Raw genomic sequence first — 19,220 nt, forward strand, 5'->3', positions numbered from 1 at the left:
AAAATGTCAAAGGCTTTTGGAAAATAATACAGGAATGTACGGGGAAAGCAGTAGGGACCCTCCAATGTTCCATCCCAGAGGATAAGTGGGTAACCAACCTTGAGGAAATCTATGGCAATTGGCCAAGGATGGGGGAAAAAATATCTACCAGCTGGCTAGGAGTTAGGGAAGAAGTAATAGTGCAGTTCTCCAAAGGCCACATTAAGATCCTTAATAGCTGGATTAAATTTAACACGTGCTGCCGGCCCAGATAATCTACCTGCAGTCATTATAAAAATTAATCCAGACTGGTGGGCAGATTTCTTCTCAAAGATGTTTTTGAGAATATTAAATACAGGAATTATGTCACAGAGTTGGAAAGGGGCTATCATTAGACCAATACATAAAAAAGCCGATGTAAATTCCCCTAAAAATTATCGCCTAATAAATCTCCTGGATATAGGGGAAAAAGTATTCTCTAAAGTAATCCTAGGTCTGCTGAAAGATTGGGCAGAAAATAACCTGATAGTGCCCCCAGAACAGGGTGGATTTAAAGAAGGGCATTCAACAGTGGACCATTGTTTTGCTCTCTGCGCGGTCGCACGGAAGTCGATAGAGCAGAGGGGTAATTTGTTCTGCTGCTTTGTGGACTTCCGCGCGGCATTTGACCTTGTGGGTAGGGAGCAGCTACGGTCAACCTTGGTAGGTTATAAAATACACAATGATCTGCTTGCCCTTATACAGGCCTTACATACGGATAACTGGGCCCGGGTAATCTTGGATGAGGAGGGAAGATTGTCTGGGAGGATCCAGATTGGAAATGGCCTGAGGCAGGGGTGTGTTTTAGCCCTTTTGCTTTTTTTCCCTGTTTATAGCTGATTTACCCCTGAAATTAAGAGAGGTCAGAGGGGCTAGCCCAAAATTAGGAAGTAATCATATATCCTGTCTGCTATATTCAGACAACCTGGTGATTATGGACCTGACAGAGATAGGTCTTCAGAGAAAACTAAACATGTTTAATGAATACTGCATAAATAAAAAATTTGTAGCGAACATGGAGAAGACCAAAATATTATGTTTTGGTAGAAGCAAGACTAGGTTCCCTTGGTGTCTTGGTACAGAATTACTTGAGAGGGTAATAGAATATAGATACCTGGGAATATGGTTTACGAGCAACCTGAAATGGTCTACCCATCTGGAAGCCTTAAAAATGAGGGCAACGGCTTCTGGGAAGGGTCTAAAAAGATTCAACAGCATTTATGGTGAAATGTCAGATGGGCCGGTTATAAAGGCCTACCTAGCAATGGCCCATGCACACTTCCTATATGGGGCAGAGGTACTCTTTCTAAGTGGGAAACATTTTTGGGATAAAGAAGAGGGAAATATCCTGAAAAGCTTGTTCTCGTTGCCAAAATCATCAATGGTACAAGCAGCAAGGATAGAGCTAGGATTTACCGCTTGGGCAGTAACCGCCAGTATTGCCATAATACGTTTTTGGCAGCGCCTAGGGTAGGGGAATCCCCCCAAAAAAATTCCCAGTGGTGTAGAGACAAAATTGCCAGTAGTGAGCTGTCCTGGGCGAAAGAAACTAGAGCCTCATTCAGAGAAGCGTATGGAGTGCTGGGATTAAAGTTATGCCCACAGCTAGGTCACGCAATAATAGGCAAAAAATAACTAAGGACACTAGGAGCCGACATGTCCTGTACATGTGACCGAGAGTATGTCATGCGGAAAATATCGATGACCCAGGTTTGGGAATCAGAAGAACAGTATCCATATTTAGACAGGTTAACGAATTTCCGTCGAGGACGTGAGGTACTAAAAGTGAGATGGGGAATAAACCCCCGTTACATGAATAATGGGGTAAAAAACTTCATGATAAATAGTGATGGTAACTGTACTTGTTCGTTAGGTACCCGCTGTAATATTGTACATATTTTATTAGACTGTATGATGGTTTTAGATATACAAAAGGAGATTCTATGACCGATATTAAAAAAAATACAGGATTATGAATAGGATGCAAGCTCCTAACCTAGTGGAAATGGCAAAATTTGATATAGCCTGTGCTTTGGGGAAATTCATGAGCAGAGTTAGGTGCTTCTCCAGAATACAGAGTAACAGAAGTGAGCAGCTCCCTTAGTATAAATGGAGATTACATTTTTAAAGGTAATAGTAATGTATTTATTTTATTGGAATGATTGGACATATATGTATGAATTATTGTGATTTTATTAATTTTAGGAAGATATTTGATTAGTACCTAAAGGAGCTGTGTTATCTTTCGTGCAATGACTATGTGCTGCATTTTTATGATTGTATTAGGTTATGTGTTTTTAAAAAGGTTTATAAAATGTAAACTGTATACTTTTATGGTTGTAACAAACCAAATAAAGTTCTTATTGACTGACCGACTACTGAGAAAAGGTTGGCTGCGTCCAAATCCTTTCTCCCATGCTTCCATAGTCTCTACTGGAATTTCTGGGACAGATGCACCTGCTCTAAAAAATACTATCCGATTTGGGCAAATCTCTAGGGGCCCAGAAAGGTGTTCTTCCAGAGGGACGTCAAACCATGCAATCTTAGTCCACTTTGGAGGTTTAAACTGTCTTGTATTAAGCTCAGAGGGCGGTGTTAATGGCGATATATTTCCTATTTGGTACTGAAGACACAAGGTTTGCCACTAAGGTAGTTTGAGGCTTTCTCAAAAACAGCACCAAGACTGGGTCCTTGGTGAATGTTGACCAGGTTGGTGAAGACCAGAGACACCAGAATCACTAAACCTGCAGACTCAAGTCCTCATTTGAGGAGTGGTGTAGAAGCCACCGGGGCCATCCTGAAAATGCCAGATATGGCCTCCCAAAAAGCCTTGATCCAACAAAGCTTAGTAGATGGAGTCAAGACCCCGAGACACCAGAGATTATTTTTTTCCACAGTCACCTCTGATAAAGAGAGAATGAAAAGAAGAAAAAGGATTTATTATTTTTTTTGTTTTTTGCAGCAAGACTCCTTGGGGGTGGGGGGGGGTGTGGGGTGGATGGAGTAATTCCCTTTCTGGAGACTTTTTCTGAAGGCGGTGACAGGGACACCTTTAGTATATCGATGAGAGACTGAGCAAAAATGGTTTGGTCTTTTGTTCCTTGGTGGCCTTCGGGTGTTTCAAAGAGCAACAGTCATAGGCCAAGGGGCCGTGGGCCGATCCAAGACCCAACATACATGTCATGTTGGTCGGATATCAGACTTTGTTTTTCATCATTGTAGGGTTTAAACTCTTAAATTTTGGGTGGGCACATCTGATCAATTCACTGGCCTACTTTCTTGAGGAATTTCATCAATGAAGCACTGAGAAGAGCTCCAGACCTACATTGATAAGGTGCAGAAAAACAATTGTAACAAGCTCACTTGTCTGTGCCATATGTATATCATGATGTTGGTACGTCTGGGCTCATCAAATTGTATCTGAATTTGCGTGGTGCCAATTGAAAAAGCTTTAGGGATACAGTTCGGCACTTGAAGGACATTTTTAACGTGAGGAATTTGCAAGAAGAAGCATTCATCAGAAAAGGTCTCTACAAGTACAAAACCAACTTTCAATATGTTCATCCCCTAAATAAGCAGTGCTTTATCTGCTCAGGAGAAATATAGTGCCTTATCTGGGGAAAATGCAATAAAGCAAAATTGGTACCATTATTTGCAAAAATGCTGGACGGTTCTTGGAAAAAAAGAAAACATTTTGTGATCATCATTAATTAGGCTTTAAAAGAAATGCTTTTGAAGAACAATCAAGAAATTGGGGCAGACGAAATTATACTGAAATATTTTACAAATGAAATTGTATCAAAGTGATTAGGAGACTTCTGTCATAGACCAACTCCAAGCCCAGCAGGCAATGTGAAGTCCAACTCTTAGATGATGGCTAAATACCTGTGAGCGTATTCATGGTATTGGAGGTAAATCTGGGACAAAGACTGTTCATCATGGTAGGAAAGACAGAACCATACCAACACACTTACACATGATCATGGGCAGCTCCCCACACAAAGACAGTTCTTGTGAACCAGTCAGATGCAAAAAGAAGACATTAGCTCTTTCCCAGTACTACGTACACACCAACAAATGGAACAAGTATGAAAGATGGGAGGAGTGAAACAATAATAGTACTTCTGAATGAACATTTATTATTTTAATGTGTGACCCCCACCCTCCAGGTAAATGGCTATCCACAGCCAAGTAATCAACCTTGTGCAGACAAAAAATATATACACTTAACTCTTAACATGAATGCTGACATCATTGCACACAGGTTACAATCTTCCACAAAAAAGAATCAGCAAGATTTAGTGTTATATAGAAAGTATGCACAAACATAATCTATGTAGATTACTCCCATAACTGAAACTAAACGTGCAATACACAAACACAATTGACATGGGCATTTTATTTTATTTCAATTGTGCTGCTTACCTGCTAAAATATCTTGAAGCATACAGGTCAGAGAATATTGGGCCCAAGCTCCTCCCCATGAAATGTCACCTCTGTTGAAGTCCGTACCAACTAAGAGTAATAAAAGTCTTTCTAGCTGCTGCTCAGTTACAATTTCACATAAATGTATTGTGGGTCTTGATGCGTTTGCAATTCGAGCAAGAACCTTTGGAGAAAATTTTAATGGAATTAATTAATTCAAAAATAGGAGAAAACTATATTTTAAAAGTAAACACACATCAAAACAAAGAAGTGGCATAAAAACAAGGTTAAAGTAAATGCAAGATCATCTTGATGCTGGTTACCTTAGAAGACTTCAAAAAATAAAACAGCGCTGGCAAACCAACAAGCCTAGCTATTTTATAATATTTAGTGCTTCTTCTTTGAGGGGCTAGTTTGTGTGCTGCGATTGTGTGGATGAGTGAATGTGAGAATGAGTAAACAGTTGTAGTTACCTTAAATGCATGGTAAAGGCATCAGTTGTAAAAACATACACGTTGTAAAAACATGCATGCTTACAAATATGTGGTAAAGTCACAACGTGGTAAAAACCTTGTTGTAAAATCTGTTTCCCAATTGATGTGGAGCCCCGACTCTGCTGGAGACCAGTGTCTCCTGATCTCCATCTCCCCCAGATGGCGGCCCCATTCCAGAAGTGATGCATCTGTTACGACTGTGAGATCTGGTTGGGGAAGGGAGCGGGTCTGCCATTGACCCAATCGTGGTTCATCAACCACCACCGCTGATCTTTCGCAGTTCCTTCAGAGATTTGGCCCACGTCAGTCAGACTTTCTATAATGCTGAGCCCCCTGGAACTTCAGGTCCCACTGGAGAGCCTGCATACACCACCTAAAGACGGCTACAAAATACACAGGATTCACTGCGATTTGGACTCATTGATTTGTATCCATTTAGACCTCTTTTCAGACCCTTTGTCCTTTAATGACCTTTAATGACCCTTTAATGACCCTATGAAAATCAAAATTGTTTGGTATAGGCAATTTTGTTTCAATTCAATTATTCGACAAGTTGCCGGAATAGATAACAATGTGCAATGTGTTGTTTCATTTGTGTTGAACTTGATGTTTTGATATTATTGTGTTGTCATTCATGATTTTCACATATTTGTTATTGAATGTTATATGTTCCGTATGTTTCTCAAACATGCAATAGAGATTAACTTTTTTTGTATTCAAATGTAAAAGTAAAGGGTGAAATTGAATAAACCTACATAATCAGAAGTAGGCCTGATTTATGTACTTGCACTATTAAGCAACAAAGAAGTGTGAGGGGAGCAAGTTGTATATTAATTGTTTGCATACACCACCTGGCATGCTTTACCAACAGAATGAAGGAGACTATGAAGCCCAACAGCCTCAGAGTCAGTCTCACTGAAATCTAGGATAGAGGCTAAAAAATCGAAATCATTGCCTGAATATCCTTGATTCGCTGCTCGGGAGGACAGGCCAAACTGTACTGTGTACAGAACAGCCCCGATGAAAGGGACTGTCCGAGAAGGAGTCAAATGTGACTTTGGCATGTTCTAGAGGACCCCAGCAAATGCAGGAGTTTCGCCGAAGTCTAAAGGTGGGAGACGACAGCCTTGGGCGAGGACGAGATCAACAGCCAGTCGTCGAGGTGGCGAAAGACTGACCCCTAACGTGCGCAGATGAGCTGCGACCACAGCCATCACATTGGTAAACACCCGAGGGGCACTGGTAAGGCAGAAGGGGAGCACGGTAAACTGAAAGTGCTTATGGCCTACCCTGAACCGCAGGTAACGCCTGTGACCTGGCAGGATGGGGACATTAAAATAAGCATCCTGCAGGTCCAACGCTACCATCCAGTCTTTGTAGTCTAGGGCAGACAAGACCTTAGCTAAAGGAAGTATCTTGAATTTCTCCTTCTTGAGAAAGAGATTGCAGATCCGAAGATCCAAAATGGGCCGCAACCCTTTGTTCTTTTTCAGAATCATAAAGTAGCAGGAATATTTCAGAATCCGGAACCCACTCTATAGCTCTCTTGGCCAGGTGAGCTGTAACTTCCTCTTAGAGCACTTTCAAATGACCCTCCGCCAGCCGTTTTCGATTTGGAAGAATGGGAGGAGAAAAAGAAGGAAATGGCAGATAACAGCCCTCCAGAATGATCTTCAAGACGCACATGTCCGATGTTATGGACCTCCAGTGGGGGAGGTGAGAGGTGAGAACGGATTCTCCCACCAACTGGAGTAGTGTGGTCTTACAGAGTCACACTAGGAGTACTTGAAGGCTGCGGCTGTCAATGGTAGGGTAGCAGACTACTTCTGGCTTTCAATCCTTGGTCAGAACGAACTTCATCCCCGCACAACTTGGGAAGTCTGTGTAGGACGATGGCTACGATAGGGCTGTTGTGGTTAGAAACCCTTTTCATTGCCAAGAAAGGGGCGAAAGGTAGACAGGCCACAAGGAGTAGAAGAGAGGCCCAAGGATCTGGCCGTAGCTCGAGAGTCCTTGAACAGCACTAGGGGAGAGTCTGCCTTCTCCCCAAAAATATGGGATCCATCAAACGGCACGTCCATCAAGTTTGCCTGGACATCCCCAGAGAAGCCAGTTGGTCCAAGCCAGGAGTGGCATTGCAAGGTCACTGTTGATGAAATCATCCTGCCCAGCAAATCAGTTGTGTCACCGCCACACCTCATGGCAGTCCTTAACCGCCAGAGAGAGCACTGCTCAGTACTCCTCCGGGCCTTGTGCCTTCACTTGGGCAACAGTCTCCCAAAGGGAGAGGGAGAAACAGCCAAATAAGCATGCAGTATTCAATGACCACAATGCTACGCTGGAGGAAGAAAACATCTGCTTTCTAAGTGAGTCAAGCCTCTTGGATTCTCCATCCGGAGGGGCATAAGGGAATGCGCACTGGGAGGTAGAAGCCTGCACCACCAAGTTTTCATCAATGGGTTGTTGTCTGAGCAACTTTGGTCCGTCCTGAGCCGGTGATGGCGCTGTGCAGTTATCCTGTTCACAGGTGCCCGTGTGCTAGGCTTGGACCACGTGCCTAGAAGGACATCAGTATGTGCATCATTGAAAGGCTAATGGGGGTTCAGAGGTGGAAGCCCCAGGCTGAAGCACTTTGCTCAGCAACTTAGTCCAGACCTGCACAGAGGGAAAATCCAGTCCGAGGACCTCGGCTGCTCTCTTGACCATCATGGCATAAGATGGCCCCTCCTCCGTAGCCATTATTGGTGGAGAGAGCAGGCTAGTATCTGGGGAAGTGTCCAGTCTACTGGCCTCCCCAAGTTCCCCCTACCAGCCCATCTGCTCTGCAGAATCATCCTGGTGTTCTAAAGGGTTCATAGATGACTCCCAATCCTCTCCCAAGCCTAAAACATCATCAACATGTTCAGTCGACAACATTGAACCCCTGGGTTCAATTGACATCGGAATCTGCGATGAGCGATGCCGTTTCGACTTTGTGTCATCAGGGATAAGGATGGTGCTGGTGCCGCTGGCATTGACTTTGGGCCAGACCCTGGGGAAGGTCAAGAGGGCACGACCGGCATCATCTGGGATTGGATCACTGAGGCCCCACTGGCACCGCAGCCGAAGCCAACAGCGTAGAATCTGATGGGGCTTCTTCCAACCTAGCGGGACCGGAGGGCTCACCAGAGGGGTTGGCCTACTCAAATATGCGCTGCATGTACTTCGTAACAATCTTTAATTTGAACGGGGTTCACTCCGGCTCCTGGAAAGGGAGTGAGGCTCGAAGTCAACCCTGGCTCCGGCTCAGCAAAACCGACAGTCGAGGTGAAGATGAAGTCCGCTTAGAATTCTTTTTCTTCTTGTGCCTCTTCCCCAAGTGTCCTGGTGACCTTGAGTGGGACGAAGGGCACTTGGGGCTCTGGTTGCAGTCCCACGACCTCCTCTTCTCCAATCCGGACAGGGACCTCCGTGGAGTCTTGCTGGATGGTGTTGACTGCTGAGCCACAAGGAGCTTCATAGCCCGCTCCTGGAAGGTCTTCAGTCCCGTTGTCAAATAGTCCGAGTACCACTTTGAGTTGTGGTCACGCTCGAAACACCAGAAATACACATGGTGGGGGTGGATCGGTAACTGACATGATGTAGTGACCGGCACTGCACAGTTTAAACCCGGTCTTCCTCGAAGACATCCTTTAACACGATGGAATAAAATTCCAACATTGAAAAAGGCCTGTCAAAAAGAGGCAGAGGGCTAGCTCTTCCCCGATTGGCTCTTAACTGGCGCAGAAAGAAAACAAGAGACATCCGTGCACCTGGATTGTGCCTATATAGGTAACCGCAACGTCATAACCTTCGCTGACTACGTCAAGCGGAGCCAAATGGAGCCACCCGATAGCGCACACCAAGGGTATTGACTGAGCAAAAGTTTCCGGATCCAGCCCGACGTCTGGGAAATTCAAAGGTAAGGAATATGCAGCTGAAGTCTTGTAACAAGGCGGCACTATGCTGCATGAGGACAGTGCTTGACATCAAAGTTCCTGTTGGAGTGGGTTGCCTTTGGCACTTATAAGGCTCAGCAAAGAGAATGTCTAGAGGAGCAGTAAAACAGAGGAACACAAGGATCGCGTCTCCAAATAAATAAATAAATACTGTCAGGCTCTCATACTGCTTTTGTCTTGCACTCTGTCTTGACTTGAAACAAAAAAGTCCACAAGCATTCTTTCTGCCAGCTGGTTAAACCAGCAGCAGATTAACATAGCTTAAAAGACTGGCAGGTGAAACATGCAGCAGAAGGTTTTAAGTAAAAGTGTGGTCACCCAGAAAATTAACCGTACTTGCACTGAAGCAGGTTCCAACTTCCCGTCATTACTAGAAACCATTATGGATAAGGATTTTAGAATGTTTGGAATTTAATTATCGAGTTAGGCTCACTCATCGGGAATCATACCCCTTCTTCAGAATTATTCAACATCATTTATGCTTAACTTGAGGTTATTAGTTTTCCATGGATGTAATTCTAATGGGGCTTACTTACAAAGAGAGGAGCATTCAATGGGTTAACTTGTAAAACTACTTATATTTTCATCCATTTATTTAACAAGAACAGCTTTAGATAAGCACTTTTTTACTACAGGAAACTAGACTAAAGACCATGGTACGAGATTCTGCTGAGGCCCAATGCTATTTGATGAATATAGAGTGTTTTAACTTGGGATACATTTTAGGAAAAAACTTTTGCATGAGATAAGCCAGTTTGCACTTTTGCCGTCTATTGCACACAATATGGAGGCAAACTACATTGGGCATCCTAGTTACCAACAATAAGAGACTGATCATCAATAACACATAGGAAAATGAAAGAAATGTAGGAGTTTAGTTTAGATAACGCAATAAATGTAAAACATTTTACATAGATCAAAAAGGAGTTTTGAAGGTCATTAGTAACTAGCAGATGACCTTGAATTCACTCCGACTAATACAGGATGAAATCATTCCAGAACAGCATGAATCTGCATACACTGTATAAGAATATACCAGCCAACAAATAAGGTGTGCTTTGTTGTATTTGCAACGTCTTGACATGGACATGGATTGGAGGACCGCAGAGCCGGAAGGCTGAGAGGTTGTTGCTTCGTCAAACCGTCTCCCTGTGTCTCCACTCTCCACCCCTCCGTTCCCCTTGCTTTCTGCTGGAGGAGTAGCGGTTCTTACCGGGAGAGTGAAGCGACCGAAGCAAGGCAGGAGGCAGCCATGTCCTGGCTTCTGCTAGAGGAGAGAGAGAGACGTTGGTGGAGCGTATCCAACGAGTGCTGAGTTAAGGTCAGGCCTGAGGCATTTCCTCCCGGGGCAGAGGCGGCCGGCGTTAGGCCGATGCAGCTTGCCACGATGAGAAGCCCATCTTACATCCTCCACTCTAAGCTCACACCCCCAGCTCGTCCAGCTCCCATTGCACGCTGCCAGCTTGCTCACCTGCTTACCATGAGATTCCCGAACTGTCTGCCACTGGCCCCCAGGACCATCACAGGTATTTTAAGCACTCCTATGCAGCATCAAGCAGCCCCTTTAAATAGTCCAAAAAACTGTGAAATATCCACAAGCTTTCCTTAAATCTGGATATTCAAATCTCTTTGCTAAAAGCAATAGCTCAGTAGACATCTATTGATTCACGCTTTGAGTGTCTGAACGCTACTCTCAGCAGTTTGATATCTAACCCTCACAACCCCACACCATCACATATCAATAAACAAAGTCCTCAAGACTGTGACTGCACAATCTTATTACACAAATTATTTACCCTACCAGCGATAGTCAGTGATCAATGCCAGGAAGTCAAATGGATTGACAAGCACAAGGTCACTCAACCTAGTCCTAAACTGCCCACGACACCAACAAACTTTTCATGCCCAGCACCATCAAAGACAAACGTCGATCCACATGCTGCTTCCTCAACCAGTGTCCCTCGAAAAACACGACAGACCTTAATGTGGAAGTTCATCCTGTACCCCTGTGCCCTGGACTCCCCACTAAACAATAATATATTGAATCATAATATGACCCAAGACAGCAGCCCACATGGCCACGATAAAGAGCTCCCCCCCTCCTTAAAAAGGGAATCCAACCATATGCCACATACACCTAAGAATTTGCATGGACATTGAAAGTGCCATCGGGCATTCCACCAAATTAGCTTCACTTCAAGTCACTGTTAAGAAACACCCATCAGACACCTCAGAGATCATAGCTCAAACTTCCATCATTCCACTAGACCCCCCCCAACCCAGGATCCCCAGCTCATTCATGACGATCATTAAACAAGGTATCTGGCAAAGCTCAAAACTGGACTAGCTCTGCGGGAAATAAATCACAGCGAGTCATAAAAGGGTTCATCCAGCTACCCGGAACTTAGCATCGACACTCAAGTCAACAACAGAAGAACGGTACAACAAGCACCAACAGGTGGCCTCAACAACATCCATGCCTAAAGTAAGCACTGCCCCAACTCAAAACAACTCATTATCACCAACTGAGCGCCTTAAATGGTCTCTTTCCCGAGGATCAGCAAGCCCAGTATACACATTTTACACGCCATAGTCGGGCAGTCCTAGACTACACGTTTTGTTCAATTCTGCTGATAAGTATTGTAAACTCCTCCGCCAGTCAAATGCGCTGTGAAAGCGACCACATGCCCCAGCGGTTGTCCTTAGATCATCAGACCAAGGACCTCATGACATTAGAGACAATCGGTTTGGGACGCCTGCATCAAAACTGGAAGAGTATCAAATGGTCGATGGGCACAGACTCAAAATATTCAATGTGGGAAACCACATTCCACAATCAGATTTCTCCACTATGTCACACAATTGAAGACTGAGAACCATTTGTGCACCAACCTCTACTACCCCTTACCTACCTACACTCAGCAGCCGGGCCAGGGCTCAGGCCACCCAAGATCCATTCCAATGCAGCCATGGTTCACAAAAGATCTCAAAATCTTGAAAAACAAGTTACTTACCTTCGGTAACAATATATCTCTAAGAAACATTAGTTAGTTATAGATTCCTTACCTTAGAATTACACCCAGGCGTCAGACTGGATCCAGAAACTTTTTTCGTCAGTAGTACCTCTGTGCGTCGGAAGGTGGCGTCCGTGGGCTCTGTGTCCGTCGTTGGCATCGGGGGTTGCCAGGATGACATTGCGGCAGCTACTTAGATGCAGCCCTCGCGTGCAGACGTCAGTTCTGTACACCCCTTTCCGCACAAGAAATGCAGAGCTATGCAAGACACGGACAACTGGTGCACAAAACTAGGGCCCTGAAAGGATGTCCTTAACCCTAGAAATCAGTTCGCAGAACGGGGAGGATGGGTTGGGCGGTAAGGAATCTATAACTAACTAATGTTTCTTACAGGTATATTGTTACCAAAGGTAAGTAATTTGTTCATCTGAAAGAAACACGTTCGTTATAGATTCCTTACCTTAGAACCAAGATCACACCAGAAAGTCCTGGAGAACAGAACGGCAAAAGAATCCATCTCTCCGGACTTGACTGTCAAGGCAGTAGTGTTTGGTAAATGTGTGCAGTGATGCCCACGTAACTGCCTGACCAATGTCATGTAGAGGAACTCCTCTTCCCAAGGCAGTAGTGTTTGCCGTCGCCCTGGTGGAATGGGCGCGTAGCCCCACTGGAGGCTCATTTTTAGTCGGAGAATAGCACGATTTTATACAGAAAGCACAAGTTACTGCTTGTGTAACGATATATCTACAAGAGACATTAGTTAGTGAAAGATTCCTTACATTAGAATATCCCTAGGCATCAGACTGGATCCGGAAAGTTTTGCTAGCAGTACCTCTGCGCGTCAGCTTTGTGCGGCTCCGCGTCCGTCGCTGGCGTCGTAAGCACCTAGATGACATCACTGAGACTACTTAGGCGCCACCCATGTGTGCCGACCTCCGTTCTGTACACGACTTTCCGCGCCAAGAATGCAGAGTCATGCAAAAAAATGACCACTAGTGCCATGAAACTAGGGCCCTGAAAGGGATGACCTTAACCCTAGGAATCAGGACGCAGAACGTGGAAGATGGGTGGGGTGGTAAGGAATCTATCACTAACTAATATCTCTTACAGATATATCGTTACACAAGTAGTAACTTTTGCATCTGAAAGTGACACGTTATTGATAGATTCCTTACCTTAGAATAGATACCCCAGCAATACCAAAGCCGGTGGTGGGTCTGCGAATAAGATTACACCAGAAAGTCACGGAGAACAAAACGGCCAAAGAAGCTGTCTCTCCGGACTTGGCTGTCAAGGGAATAATGCTTGGTAACGGTATGCAGAGAGGACCACATAGCTGCCTGAGAGATATCCAGCAAAGGGACTCCCCGTCCCAGAGCATTAGTGGCCGCTGTCGCCCGAGTAGAATGGGCACGCAGCCCCACAGGAGCCTCCTTCTTAGCTAAGGAGTAACAGGCCTTGATGCAGAGAACAACCCACGGAGAGATGGTCCGTTTGTGCACGGCCCAACCTTTCCTGGTGCCCACATAGCCAACAAAGAGTTGTTCATCCACCGGAACTGTTGTGTGCGCTTCAGATAGAATGTTCAGCAAAACACACAAAAACGGTCCTTGGATGCTTGTTTCCAGTCCAGGGAGGAACTGGCTTGGCAGTTCGGGCTGGACTGTTCCCATGGGGCACAGGGTCAAGACTGATTTGCATATTACTGGGTTCAAACTGGAATGGCATGGTGAGCAAAAAAACGATGGATTTAGGCCCAGATCTCTGTACTGGGGTGAATGTATGACAATGTTCTGCATTCTGTCCATCAACTGTTGTTTTTGCATTTGTCACCCCGAGTGGAACTGGTATGCTCAGACGTGAGTCCCGTGCTCTCCATGCCACTGGAATCAAGCTATCCAGGCTGATGAGGGCTGAAAGCCCGAAACCGGTCCTTGGATGCTTGTTTCCAGTCCAGGGAGGACCTGGCTTGGCAGTTCAGGCTGGACTGTTCCCATGGGGCACATGGTCAAGACTGATATGCATATGACTGGGTTCAAACTGGAATGGCATGGTGAGCAAAAAAACGATGGATTTAGGCCCAGATTTCTGTACTGGGGTGAATATATGACATTGTTCTGCATTCTGTCCATCAACTGTTGTTTTTGCATCAGATAGAATGAGAGCGCACGCTTTGGCTCCAAACGGTGGAGCCTCTCTTCCTCTTTTGAAGAATGCGGAGGCGGAAAGAAGGTGGGCAAAGGGATGGTCTGCCCGATGAGGAATGGCGTGACAACCTTTGGCAAGAAAGGAGGACGGGTCCTTAAAACCACCTTGTCTGGATGAACAGAAAGGAAAGGAGGTTTAGAAGAAAGAGCCTGGAGCTCACTCACTCTTCTGGCAGAGGTGATAGCAACCAAGAAAGCAGTCTTTAAGGTGAGAAGACGTTAAGGACAGTTATGAAGCAGCTCAAAGGGAGCGCACATCAGAAAGGTCACAACAAGGTTTAAGTCCCATTGAGGCATGACGAACGGCACGGGAGGAAACGTGTGCGTAATGCCTTTCAGAAAACGGTTAACAACCGGGGACTCAAAAAGAGAAAGCTGATCTGGAGGCCGTAGAAAGGCGGAGATGGCCGAAAGATAACCTTTGTTAGTGCCCAGAGCAGAGCCCAGCTGGGCCAAAGAAAGTAGGAACTGAAGGACTTCCGAAAGAGGGGCAGAAAGTGGAACCACAGAAATAGCTGTGCACCATGCCACAAACTTGTTCCACCTGCAGGTGTATACCGTTTTAGTGGAGGGATGACTGGCTGCCAGAACCACATCACTGACTTCAGGAGGAAGATCGAAAGCAGTCAACTGTCGCCGCTCAAACTCCACTCATGGAGGTGAAGGCTGGACAGGTTCGTGTGGAGGACCATTCCCTGCTGCTGCAACATAAGATCCTCCCGAAGAGGCAGTCGGATCGGGGGATCGATCGCCATGCTGAGTAGCTCGAGATACCAGTATCTTCGTGCCCAATCCGGAGCCACAAGAATGACTTGGGCCCGGTCGCGCTGAAACTTCTTCAGCACTCTGGGTAGAAGTGGTATAGAGGAAAGGCTTACAATAGACCGCAACTAGACTCGCGACGGAAAGCGTCGCCGAGCGAGTGCCGCCTTGGAAATTTCAACGCGCAGAAGTGATGACTTCTGCGCGTTCTCATCGGTGGCGAATAGATCTAACCAACGCTCTCCCCATTGCTGAAAGAGACCTTGCGCCACATCTGTGTTCAAACGCCATTCGTGATCCATCAAGCACCGGCGGCTGAGTTTGTCCGCCCTGTCGTTCAAAGAACCTGCCAGGTGTTGAACCACCAAGGTAATGCCTTGATGTTCCAGCCATGTCCAGAGGCGCAGAGCCTCCTGACATAGGGTCCAGGACCCCACCCCACCCTGTCTGTTGCAATGTCGGTGGTGTTGTCCGTAAACACCTGCATCACACTTCCCTGTACAGAGGGAAGGAGTGCCTTCAGAGCAAGTCGGATCACCCAAAGCTCCAAAAGGTTGATATGGAGCCGGGACTCCTCAAGAGACCAGAGGCCTCTGATCTCCGCCTCTCCCAAGTACCCTCCCCCATCCCAGGAGGGACGCATCCGTCACCACTGTGTGCTCCGGTTGGGGATGGGAGAGGGATCTGCCATCGACCCAATTGCAATTCGTGAGCCACCACTGCAAATGTCGTGCAGTGTCCTCCGAGATCTGGACATGATCCCGACAGGTTGCCCCGATGCTGCGCCCACTGGAACTTCAGGTCCCACTTCAGAGTCCGCCTCTGCCATCTGGCATGTTGCATTAGCAGGATGCAGGAGGCCATCAGGCCGGGAAGCCTGAGGGTCATTGTCAGGGTCTAAATACGTATTGCTTTCTGGACCACACAGGAGCAGAATGACACTAGATCCCAATACCCTTCTCAGAACCAACCCTGCTAGGTCTTTTAGTATTCCGTTGCAGGTAAGTTCTAAGGGGGGAACTGGGTTGGGACAGAGAAGAAACTGCTCCAATATTCTGCCTGTTCAGCTACGTCTTCTTCTTCTTCTTCTTACAGGACTGCAACAGTAACATGTAAAAACCTTTATTTACTGTGCTTTTTAACTTATTGTTTTTTCTATGGTGTATAAATAACTTATCTTACCAGAATGGTTACTGAAGCTTACTTCTCTTCTACTTCTCATGTATTGTTTGCTAGGTTGTATGAGAAGTCTTCACTCAAATCTCTTTTCTTTTCATTCTCAGGTACAATCTGCAATTGAACCTGCTATTCCTTAAAGTAAGAAAGATAAGGTAAGTATTTATTTCTGTATTCCTAATTCACGTAATATTTGGGTTTCTCCTTCTTTCTATTAACTCACTGTTAAGAGACTGGAGTGGGCCTTGAACTGGGTTTCTGGAGTAGGATGACTGCTTTTTCTGTCTTTAATTAGTTCTGAAACAATGCATCAGAACTTAGGTTAAATGTTAAAAGGAAGCGTTCCTTTTATTCAGGCCTTCAGTTTTAATGTTTGCTGGAAGCACAATTTATTCTGCCTTAGGTTTTAATGTTTGCCGAAGAGTTACTTTATATGCTGGCCATAGAACATTACTGGAGTACTTTAACTGGGCCTTCACTTATTTATCTTCAAACTTAACACATGGCAGGAAAAAGAAATATGCTGGGCTTTTGACCCTGACTTCACCTTAAAATTAATTCTCTTAAGAGTTAACAAGTTGCAGGCTTTTGACCCTGACTTCACAAGTTCATTTTTATAATTTCGGAACTCAAATGAGTTCCACATAAAAGATTGACAAATTAGATACAATTACATGAAATCATAGATAAGATACAAAATAAATTTAACATTTCCAATCTTTTAATATTTATCTAAGAAACTTTTGAAAAAGTTAAAAATGTTATAACAAAACATTTCATTGGGGGGGTTGTAAATGGCATCTAAGAAAGAAGTGGCAGAGAAAATGCTTAATTGGAGACAGATAGGTCTCAACCACTTGCGCCTGAGCGCAAGTAGGGCCGGGCACACAAAGACAACATGGTTAATATCCTGAGTTGAATTGTTACAAAGATCACATAAAGCTGAGGAGCCGTACCATCTGGGGAAGTAGGTCCTGCCTCAATAAAAACAAGAATCGCCGTACTCCATGCGGTAGGTTCCAGGTGACGTATGGTTGGGCTTTTCTCATTAGGCAGGTATCAATGGCCAAAGAAACGCCTTTCTTCAAGGTACGTGCTTCCCTATCCAACCTAAAGCTTAATTCCCAAGAGGCCAAGTTCAAGATGGACTTCAGCTGATATGCAGATAAGGTAAATAGAACCGATTCATCAAGATGCAAAAGATCAACCGCAGTTCTAAAAATGTTTACAATTAGCGAGTGTTCTTTAAAATTTCCTAACAACTCAGTTTTATAAGATATCTTAAGGTACCTCGATCTCCCCTTGCAAGATTAAAAACCCAGCGCACTATCCCCGCTAAGCCCTGAACCCAGCTACTACGTAGGCCGAATTCCAGTCTAAAGGCGGCTGTAGAGCTCGCTGTATTAACCGTGGAAAGACTGCACAGAATTTTGCCTTCCGTAGGGTTTAGAAAACCCCAGGTTTTTATATCAAGTATTTCCGTGCCATAAAGTAGTGATGCTGGAATTTTAGCACGATGTACCTCTAACAAAATAGCAAAGTGCCTTCTGCCAGTAGCCTTATAGAGTGAGACTAGACTTTTGCCTTGGACAATTGTTTTCCGGGTGTTGTTAGCTATGTGAGCCTTTTCACTTAAATTACCAGTAACAACTTTTCCGAGGAAGACATAAGATTGTACCACTTCCAATCTTTGTCCACCCACGGACCAAGAGAAGTTTGCATATTTCAACTTTTTTCTGCCTGTCATACACATTACTTTGCTTTTTGAGACATTTATCTTCAGGTGGTGTGCCTCCGTGTATTTATAAAGGGCAAGCAGACGATTATTTAGACCTTTTGGTGTTAAATCCAGGATTAATATATCGTCTGCATACAGTAAACAAACAATTGGGATACCCCCCAAGACCGGAGCAATTCCTTCACTTGCAGACAAAACATGAGGAAGATCAGCTATATAGAGGGAAAACAATATGGGAGCCAATAAACAGCTTTGTTTTAACCCATTAGCTGTAGTAATTACTTGAGAAAGTCCTCTTTCCCCACCTAACAAAACTCTGCACCGTGTGTCTGAGTGCAAAGCTCGTATTAGCTCTAGGAGAGTGGACGGCATGCCTAGGTCTAATAACTTCCTCCACAGCAAAGATCGATCTACTTTATCAAATGCTGTGGAGAAATCTATAAAGGCGCCGTAAACTCTCCCTCCACGAACCTTGACATATTTCTCTGTTATAACCTGCAATGCCGTCAAGTTGTCTTAAGTACCATGCCTTTGCCTAAACCCAGTCTGTTCAAAGGGAAAGATTTCATTCTTGGACACCCAATCGTTAATCAATTTAAGAAGGCATTTTGTAAAAACTTTGCCTATGGCATCCAAAAGGGCAATTTGGCGGTAATTTTGTGGCACGTCGCGGACTCCCTTCTTGTAAAGGGGGACTAATATGCTTCCACTCCAAGAGGGGAGAACGATTTTACAAGAGAAACAGAGGTTAAAAACTGGGAAGAGAATTTTACTCCACATCTTACTATGTTGTTTTATGACCGAGATAGGAAGCTCATCCGGACCCATTGCGCCAGAAGAGCGCAAGCCCTTGATGGCTAGTTCAATGTCCTTCTCAGACGGTGGTTCGTAAGGAGAGTTATCCACGTGTTCTCCCGTTTTCAGGGACCAAACCATTACTAGCATATAAGTTCTCAATGTACCCAACCCAAGTTTGCTCTTCAATGGGAATTGGTAGAGGTCTAGATCTTGATCCACAACCCTCCCCAATTATTGACGAAAATATCCTAGCTTGACCCTTATGTGCCGCTTCCCGTAATTTAATCGATAAAGTATCTTCATTCACTCTTTTCAATTTAGCCTTCATCCTACTCCTCCTTCTTCTTAATAGAACAATTCTATGATATCTTTCCGGAGTATAGAAGAGGTATTGCTCCCTTACCAATTTATTTATTTCAACATTAAGATGCCGAAGACAACTGGGAGTTACTTTAGGATTTCTTATAGGGGAAGGTTTTTTTGCGATAGAAGTTACTACATTCAAAAAATCAGCAAAACATTATTTCACGTCCATCCCAATAAGCCACATTCTCCACGGTAGCCTCTAAGATACTCGCCAAACCCTCAATAGCCTTAAAATTCCAGTAACC

At 44.7% G+C, this 19,220-nt stretch overlaps 1 protein-coding gene across 6 annotated transcripts in view; it reads right to left on the reverse strand.

The window, feature by feature from the left end:
- The window catches only part of BIRC6 (baculoviral IAP repeat containing 6), a 2,386,688-nt gene that overhangs the window by 1,185,680 nt on the left and 1,181,788 nt on the right, over positions 1 to 19,220 (reverse strand). For all 6 annotated transcript variants that reach the window (XM_086926902.1, XM_086926900.1, XM_086926901.1 and 3 more), the window contains one exon: positions 4,444 to 4,627. In XM_086926902.1, coding sequence (XP_086783028.1) covers positions 4,444 to 4,627 — 184 coding nt within the window. The remainder of the gene's footprint in view (positions 1 to 4,443; positions 4,628 to 19,220) is intronic.

The sequence above is a fragment of the Lissotriton vulgaris genome, chromosome 6, assembly GCF_964263255.1.
Source record: "Lissotriton vulgaris chromosome 6, aLisVul1.2, whole genome shotgun sequence".
Classification (NCBI taxonomy): Eukaryota; Metazoa; Chordata; class Amphibia; order Caudata; family Salamandridae; genus Lissotriton; species Lissotriton vulgaris.